The 8,271-nt window shown below is 61.9% G+C and overlaps 1 protein-coding gene across 1 annotated transcript in view; it reads left to right on the top strand.

Moving 5' to 3' along the window:
* LOC108298259 (A disintegrin and metalloproteinase with thrombospondin motifs 7-like) overlaps window positions 1-8,271 on the top strand; it is a 19,165-nt gene that overhangs the window by 7,885 nt on the left and 3,009 nt on the right. Inside the window, 9 exon segments of the mRNA XM_017520971.1 lie at window positions 1,987-2,104; window positions 2,549-2,771; window positions 3,114-3,369; window positions 3,372-4,299; window positions 4,344-4,551; window positions 5,383-5,535; window positions 5,986-6,159; window positions 6,239-6,397; window positions 7,551-7,713. Coding sequence (XP_017376460.1) covers window positions 1,987-2,104; window positions 2,549-2,771; window positions 3,114-3,369; window positions 3,372-4,299; window positions 4,344-4,551; window positions 5,383-5,535; window positions 5,986-6,159; window positions 6,239-6,397; window positions 7,551-7,713 — 2,382 coding nt within the window.

Here is an 8,271-nt window from a genome sequence, read left to right as displayed (position 1 = left end):
CCTCCGTCTCCCACTCTCTTAGTCCTCCCCTTTCCCCTCAGTCTTTCCATCGTTGACACCCAGTGTCCTCAGAGTCTCAGAATCGGGAATCTGAGATAGAGACACTTGAGCATTTCTTAAAATGCTATTTAAAAATTATTATTACTATTTATTTGGAGGAAAGAGGTGAGGGAAGGAGAAGGAGTGGGGAGGAGGGAAAGGAGAAGTGAGGGAGGGGGCGGGCGCACAGGGGAAGAGAGGGAGCCTTAAAATGCTGTTATGATGACAACATGAGAACTGGAGAACTGGGTAGATGCCTTCCAAAGCCAGGAAACCGTTTTATCTAATACAGCTATCTTTATTTTATTTATTTTGAGACGAGTCTTGCTCTGTCACCCAGGCTGGAGTGCAGTGGTGCGATCTTGGCTTACAGCAGGCTCCGCATCCCAGGTCCCACTGATTCTCCTGCCTCAGCCTCCCGAGTAGTTGGGATTTATAGGCATGCACCATCATGCCTGGCTAATTTTTTATTATTGGTAGAGGTGGGGTTTCACCATGTTGGCCAGACTGGTCTTGAACTCCTGACCTCAGGTGTTCAACTGACTCAGCCTCCCAGAGCACTGGGATTGATTGCAGGCATGAGCCACCGCACCTGGCATAATTCAGGTGTCTTTAAATAGACAAACCTGAGAAACCAAGAAATACATGTGCAGCACGAGACATTTGGGGGATTGTCTTTCAGCAAATCGGCTGCCTCGAAGGTGGACCCTGTAGGAGTGTATGCAAAGGCAAGTGCCCCGCAGTGGCCAGGACAGACAGGCAGGAAGTCCCAGGTGCACAGTCCAAGCTGGCGGGACCTGGAGCTGACTGTCCCTCAGCTGCAGCGTCCTTNCCCGCAGTGGCCAGGACAGACAGGCAGGAAGTCCCAGGTGCACAGTCCAAGCTGGCGGGACCTGGAGCTGACTGTCCCTCAGCTGCAGCGTCCTTACCGTGGCAGCCCTCCCCTCCTGCTTGTCACAGATTGCCTCCTCCTGTCCAGGCCTCTTGCCATGTTCTGGGCAGAAAGAAGGAGGGAAAAGGGCTGACTCCCAGTGAGGGACTCATGCCTGTTTCTCCCCAGGCAGGACTGTGTCCCAGAAACCCTAGTTTCGAGTGGGTGCCCTGGGGGTGTTTTCAGCAGTTCCCATTGCTGTAGTTGGGACCTTGAGCAATATCAGAATCCGTTGGTGAGGAAAGGGGGACGGGCGTGGGACTGACAGCTCAGGGGAGGGACAGTTTACTCTTGAGACCCCAGGGTAGCAGAGAAAGCAGAGTCACCAGCAGAGGGGGTCCTGATGCTGGGCCTCAGCAGGCAGTATGGAAGTGAGTTTGAGTGAGGAGCGTGGCTGTGGAAAAGCCCGGGGTGGGCAGTGGCAGAAGGTATGAAGGACAGGAGCAATGCCAAGGCTGGTGTGGGGGTGGGGAGCGGGGCCTGCCCCTTGATGCATTTCTTCTCCAGATCTTCTCTGAGCCATTGGGAAGGGCGTGGCCGGGGGGCAGCCTTGACATCATGGCTGGGTTTGCATGCTAGCAGCAGCTGGCACGGATTGAGCTCTTAGGATGTGCCAGGCACGGCTGAGCCTGCATACGCAAGGCCACAAGCAGTCCTCCCTCCGGGGCTTGTAGGCAGGCAGGATTGTCACTCCAACTTCACAGAGGAGGCCGCTGAGGTTCAGAGTGGCCAAATGAGCCGCCCAGCCATCTCAGCTAGGAAGCAGAGGGTCTGGGGACCCAACCCACTAAACCTCCATACTGTGCCACCTCTCCAGGGACAGTCAGAGGGAAGCTACATAGGAGAGGGCGGGTGAGAGCAGGACAGCAATGAGGAGGCAGCCGTGGAGGCCTGCCTTCATCCTGACACAGGCGGTGAGGTGCTGTTCTGGGAGGGTTCTGGCAGAAATGGTGTCTTTGGGTCTTAGGCGGTGGGCACCTGGGTGTCAGGCCCAGGCTGAGCCCCACGGCCCCTAGGTGTACAGAGGCAGAGTGTGTACTGCTCGGAGCGGCAGGCAGGGCCTGTGGACGAGGGGCACTATGACCCCCTGGGCCAGCCCGATGACCGCCAGAGGAAGTGCAGTGAGCAGCCCTGCCCTGCCAGAGCTGCCCCCACACCCCTGCCAACCCCCCACCCCCAGGTGGCCTGGGTCTGCCACAGGCCCCTACTTCTGGGCTCCAGAGTTCCCAGGGAGGAGCACAGGCAGCCAGGTTTTCACGGGTCTTCCCAGGGCTGAAGCCCCAGCTCCCGGTCACCCCTTACTCCAGCCTGGGCCAGCCTGGACACCTGTGGTGCTCCTTTTTAGGTCCCTGGATACAGAAATAGGCCTCAGGTCATGCTCACTTCCCCTGAGGGGAGGGTGGCAGGAGGGGAGGGGCTGGGCCATGTCACCAGACTTAGGGTGTAGGACACCTACCTGGGCTTGGAGCTCTGGAGAACCAGCCACTGGACTTGGTCCCAGTCTGGGACCAACCCCAAGGGCCTGGGAGCCTGGCCTGGCCCTCCCTGCTGGTGAGCCTGCTGATGCCACCCATGTGCCCCTGCCAGGTGGTGGGCAGGTGAGTGGCAGCTGTGCTGCAGCTCCTGCGGGCCTGGGGGTCTCTCACGCCGGGTCATGCTCTGCATCCGCAGCATGGGGCTGGATGAGCAGAGCGCACTGGAGCCGCCGGCCTGTGAACACCTTCCCCGGCCCCCGGCTGAAACCCCCTGCAACCACCACGTGCCCTGTCCGGCCACCTGGGCTATGGGGAACTGGTCTCAGGTGAGTGCAGGATGGGAGGGGCCGCCTCCAGTGCCACCCTTGGTCTCAGGCTACAGGGAGGCAGACAGCCTTCCTCCAGCCCTTACTGCCTGGTACCGTGTGTGGGAGGGAGTCTGGGGCATTCCAGGGTCCAGCCTGACTCCAAAGCCTCCGGGATCAGGAAGCCCCTGCGAAGCCATGGCCACAGCCATGACCTTGAGCTGGGTAGGGCCAGAGAGGGCTGGCTGGGGTCCCTGCCACTCTGACACCGGGCAGTGGACAGTGCCTTGTCCCCGCCTTGCCCCAGCGTCCCCTGGCAGCCCTCCTCCCAGCCTGAGGCCCTCACCCTGGCTTCCCCCACAGTGCTCAGTGACATGCGGGGAGGGCACTCAGCACCGAAGTGTCCTCTGCACCAGTGACACTGGTGTCCCCTGTGACGAGGCCCAGCAGCCAGCCCGCCAAGTCACCTGCTCTCTGCCACCCTGTCCGCAGCCCCTGGACACACTGGTCCCTGAAGGCTCAGGCAGCAGCTCCTCTAGCCACGAGCTCTTCAAATAGGCTGACTTCATCCCGCGCTGCCTGGCCCCATGCTCTTCAGCCTCCTCAGCACCCACGCCAGCATCATGGGCAACGTCATCGATGAGGAGGCCCTTGAGCTGGACCCACCGGGGCCCGTATTTGTGGACGACTTCTACGACTACAATTTTATCAACTTCCATGAGGACCTGTCCTATGGGCCACCCTTCGAGGAGCCTGATCTAGACCTGGTGGGGACAGGGGATGGGACACCCACACCACGCGGCCATCCTGCTGCATCCTCCACAGATAGACCCGTGTCTGCTACATAGCCTCCTGAAGCCATGGAGGAAGGACCACAGGGGCCTTGGTCCCCTAGCTCTTGGCCCAGCCAGGCCGGCCGCTCCCCACCCCCACCCTCAGAGCTGACCCCTGGGAACTCTTTGGTCAATTTCCTGCCTGAGGAAGACACCCTCACAGGGGGCCCAGACCTTGGGCTCCCCAGCCTGCCCTGGCCCAGGGTTTCCCCTGATGGCATGCAGATGCCTGCCACCCCTGGGAGCCAAAATGACTTGGTTGGCAAGGACAGCCAGCGCCAACTGCCCCCTCCATGGTGGGACAGGACCAATGACGTTTCCAAGGACGATGAGGAACCCGGGGGCTGCGGAGCCACCCACCTGCCCCTGAGACCCAGCCCCACACTGCCCCCTTCGTCCTCTGTCAGCAGCACCCACTCCTCTCCTGGTCCTGATGTAGTGGAGCTGTGGACAGGAGGCACTGTAGCCTGGAAGCCAGCTCTGGAGGGTGGCCTGGGGCCTGGGGACAGTGGGCTGAGGCCCACTGTGGAGGTAGCTCCTCCCCTTTCTCCCATAGCCCCTCCGCCAGAGACGGAAGGCAGGGACAGCCCCCTGCAGCTGGGGACTCCCAACTCCCCAACCCCAGGACGAGGTTCCTGGGACCTGCAGACTGTGGCAGTGTGGGGCACCTTCCTCCCCACGACCCTGACTGGCCTCGGGCGCACACCTGAGCCTGAGCCTGCCCCGAGCCCGGGACCCGAGGGCCAGCCTGAGTCCCGAGCCCGGGACCCGAGGGCCAGCCTGAGTCCCTCAGCCCTGAGGTGCCCCTGAGCTCTGGGCTGCTGTCCATGCCAGCTTGGGACAGCCCTGCAAACAGCTGCAGAGCCCCTGAGACCCAGCCCCCGGCCCCCAGCCTGGCTGAGTTGGGGCCCCCTGTGGACCCACTGGCTGCCAGGAACGCCAGCTGGCAAGCTGGAAACTGGAGCAAGGCAAGTGGTGTGGGCCAGGCTGGCGGGGGAGTTTGCCCAGGACCTTGGTGATTGTTGCCTCATCTGAAAGTGAGCAGAGTGGGACACAGGCGCTGTCTGTCCCGCCTCCCTCGGGGCAGGGGTTCCGAGGATTAGGCAGATGAGGGGACCACAGGCCATTCCTGGGCAGCACAGGGAGCCTCGGGGAAACCAAGGCAGGCACACTGGCAGCACACCCCAGGACAGAGTTCACTCAGACAGCTGTGCAGTGGGGAGGGTCCCCTCATGGCCCGCAGGCCCAGTCCTGCCCAGAAAGCAGCAAGCTTCCCTGAGGCTCAGCCTGGCTCCTCCACGCTGGGCTCAGCCCACTGCCACCTGGCTCTGCCCTCAATGGCTCCACCCTCCTTTGGCAGTGACCTGCAGGGGTCTGAGCTGCATGAAAGAAGCTGGCCAGTGCCCTCTCCCTGGGTCCCTAGGTGGTCACTGCAGGAGAAGCCAGCTTCTGTTCAGGTCCCTAATTTGGGTGTGGGAAGGGGCAGACTGGTCAGGATAGCTGGTCAGGGGTGCCCGCAGGGTCCCCTTCCCCCACCTCTGCACTAGTGACACTGCAACACAGGCCCTTTGTCCTTTGTGGGCAGGATCAGTTGGTTGCTGGGGGGTGGGGGTTGACTTTTTATTCTCATGGTCTTCCAGGGTGGTTGGTGGAGGAGTCTATTTTGCAAATAAGAAAACTGAGGCCCAGAAGAGGGGCCTGTCTTGCTGAGGTCTCGCTAGCCTAGGTGTGTAGTTCCTGGCTGTGGGGGCCTGGCGGGGATGGGGTCTGCCTGGCTTTCACGGGTCCGTGCCCCACAGTGCTCCACCACCTGCGGCCTGGGTGCCATCTGGAGGCCAGTGCGCTGTAGCTCTGGCTGGGATGAGGACTGCGCCCCTGCTGGCCGACCCCAGCCTACCCGCCGCTGCCACATGCGGCCCTGTGCCACCTGGCACTCGGGCAACTGCAGTAAGGTGTGTGAGGATGGAGCCAGGGCAGGGAGCCCCAGGGCACGGGGCAGAGCCCTGGGTCCCCATGGCCTGTGTTCCGAGAGCAGCAGGGCGGGGGAGGGCTCCGGGCTGCACGTCTGGGCACCTGATGGCACTGGATCTGAATCTCCTGGGAGTCTTCGTTTTTGTCTGGCTTGGCCTGTCTCCTCCCCTCTGTATTTCTGACCCCATCTGGACTTGTCTTTCATCAACTTGCCTTTGTTCCTCCCTTTCTCTGTCTGTCCCCACCCATGGCAGCCCATGGCCGGGCACCTTTTGCCTGAGGCCTGCCAGCCTTGGCCTTCTGCTGGGGCTCTTCAGGGATTTGCCCCGGGCAGGAGCGTGGGCCTGATGCCTTCCCTGCCACACGCCTCATGGGGTTGCACGTGTGGGCCTGCATATGGTGGGTGTCCACACACGTCTCTCCGTCCCTAGTGCTCCCGCAGCTGCAGTGGAGGCTCCTCAGTGTGGGATGTGCAGTGTGTGGACACACGGGACCTCTGGCTGCTGCAACCCTTCCATTGTCAGCTGGGGCCAGCCAAGCCACCCATGCACTGGCCCTGCGGGTCCCAGCCCTGCCTCAGCTGCTACACCTCTTTCTGTAGGGAGGTGAGGCCTGGGGGTCCAGTTGGGGAGACGGGGCGCCCTCAGACCCTGGCTGTGCCCTGACTCCTTCCCTGCACCCCAGTGCTCTGAGGCCTGTGGCGGTGGTGAACGGCAGCTTCTGTTGATCTGTCCGGAGCCAGGCCTCTGCGAGAAGGCACTGAGACCCAATGCCACATGGCCCTGTAACACTCACCCCTGCACACAGTGACTGGTGGGGCCCTGGGGCCAGATGAACTGGGCTGTGTGGAGGAGCAGGGAGCAAGGGCTTGGTGGCACCTGGTCGGTCCTGGGTTGGGTGAAGCAGCTATTGAGTGTGGCTGAGAGCCAGGCTGTCTCTGGCCACTGCTCTTGCAGCAGTGACTGGACGAGGTCCCGCCCTGCTGGTGCTCACAGCCTGACAGGGAGAAACAGACAAGGAAAGGGCACTTGTGCTGCAATGTCAGGGAAGGCCTTTCCAGGAGGGGCCTGGAGTTGAGACGCGAGGGAGGAGTCAGTGATGCCAAGGACAGGGATAAAAGGGACAGTAGGTGTGAAGTCTGAGGCAGGAATGACGAGCTTGGAGCGATCAGGGAGCCTGGCAAAGGCCGGGGGCAGAAGAGGAGCCTCGGGTGGGCAGGACACCTTCTGCCGGGTCTGTTTGGAACAAAGGGGTTCAGAAATCTCAGCTGTGGGCCCTGAGCTGGGCCCTGGAATCAGATGGGCCAGGGCTTGAGTCTTTGTCTCACTGGCTGCTGAGTGACTCTGGGCAGGTTGCTTTGCCTTGCTGGGTCACTGTTTTCTCATCTGTAAAATGGGGACAGTTTGGGAGAGGAAGGTCAGGAGGATTAAATGAAGTAATGGGATGAAGCACAGGGCCGGGCACAGACTCAGTGGGCACAGCATGACACTGGCACAGATTCGGCACATGTTCAGGGCTTTCAGACCCTCACCTGATAACAACGAAGCCTGGCAGGCTGGGCCCCGACTGTGAAACCTGTCTCCTCCCCTCCTGCCTGTGGGCTGGGCAGGTCCTCTGCCCCATCCCTTGGGCACAGCGGTATGTTGCCCATCTCTCTGCCCGCTGCTGCGTTAGGGCTCCATCCCGGGGCTCTGCCCAGGCCTCTCAGGCATGTCCTGTGAGAGGGGATTGCTGCCCTGCAGCCTCGAGGGTTGTCGCCACTGTTCTCACGCCCCTCCCTGCTGCAGGAGCTGATCCCACAGTGTGAGTCGGGTTTGAGTACTGAATGGGCTCTAGGCATGGGACCAGGCCCTCCCAGGTGGCACTGAGGGCAGGGCTGGGAGCAAGGGCAGGCCAGTCAGGCACAGGGTGCAGGGATGGCTTCCCAGAGGAGGTGTCGCTGCCCCCGCCACTAAGGTGGCCCAGGGAGAAACTCCTTCCTCCCCACCCCCTACAGTGCTCAGCCCCCTGTGGCGGGGGCATCCAGAGGCACCTGGTCAAGTGTGTCAACACCCAGATGGGGCTGCCTGAGGAAGGCAGCGAACAGTGTGGCCATGAGGCCTGGCCTGAGAGCTCCTGGCCGTGTGGCACTGAGGACTGCAAGCCCATCCAGCCACCCCGTGAGTCCCGGAACCACTGGCTCTCTGCTGAAGTGAGGTGGGGTGGGGAGGGTGATGGGGAGTGGGATTGTCAAACCATCACGCCCATGGCACCGACTGGCTCCATCTGCAGTCTGGGCTCAGGAGCCACGTGGCCACTGAGAATCCTGAGGCCACAGGATGCCATGCTGGAGCCTGGGCTGTGCTGCGAGTCAGCCCGGGGGTCCCAGCCACACGATACCCTGCTGGCAGATGTCTGGCCTCAGGGGAGGAGAGGGAGCAGCCCTGGCCCCTGAGCTGCTCTGTGAACCTGTGTAAGCTCTTTCCCTCTGGGTCTCAGTCTTTCCATATTGAGGCCAGGGACGTCCCTGAGGCTGTGTGAAAGCTGGGCCTGGGTGAGTCAGGGTCCCCAGCCCTGGCCTGCCCATTCCCTGGCCATTGGGCTGCCTAGAGTGAGCAGTGGAACCGCAGGGAGGGCTTCCCTCCAAGGGCCCTGCTAGTCCCAGCGGCTGGGGGTTTCCTGACCAGCTAGCTGTGTCCTGGCAGAAAGACCTGGGCCAAAGTGGTCTGGACACCCTG

This window comes from Cebus imitator, unplaced genomic scaffold, assembly GCF_001604975.1.
Source record: "Cebus imitator isolate Cc_AM_T3 unplaced genomic scaffold, Cebus_imitator-1.0 Scaffold923, whole genome shotgun sequence".
Taxonomy (NCBI): domain Eukaryota; kingdom Metazoa; phylum Chordata; class Mammalia; order Primates; family Cebidae; genus Cebus; species Cebus imitator.
Note: the sequence above shows the minus strand (reverse complement) of the source record. Positions and strands in the feature narration are given on the sequence as shown.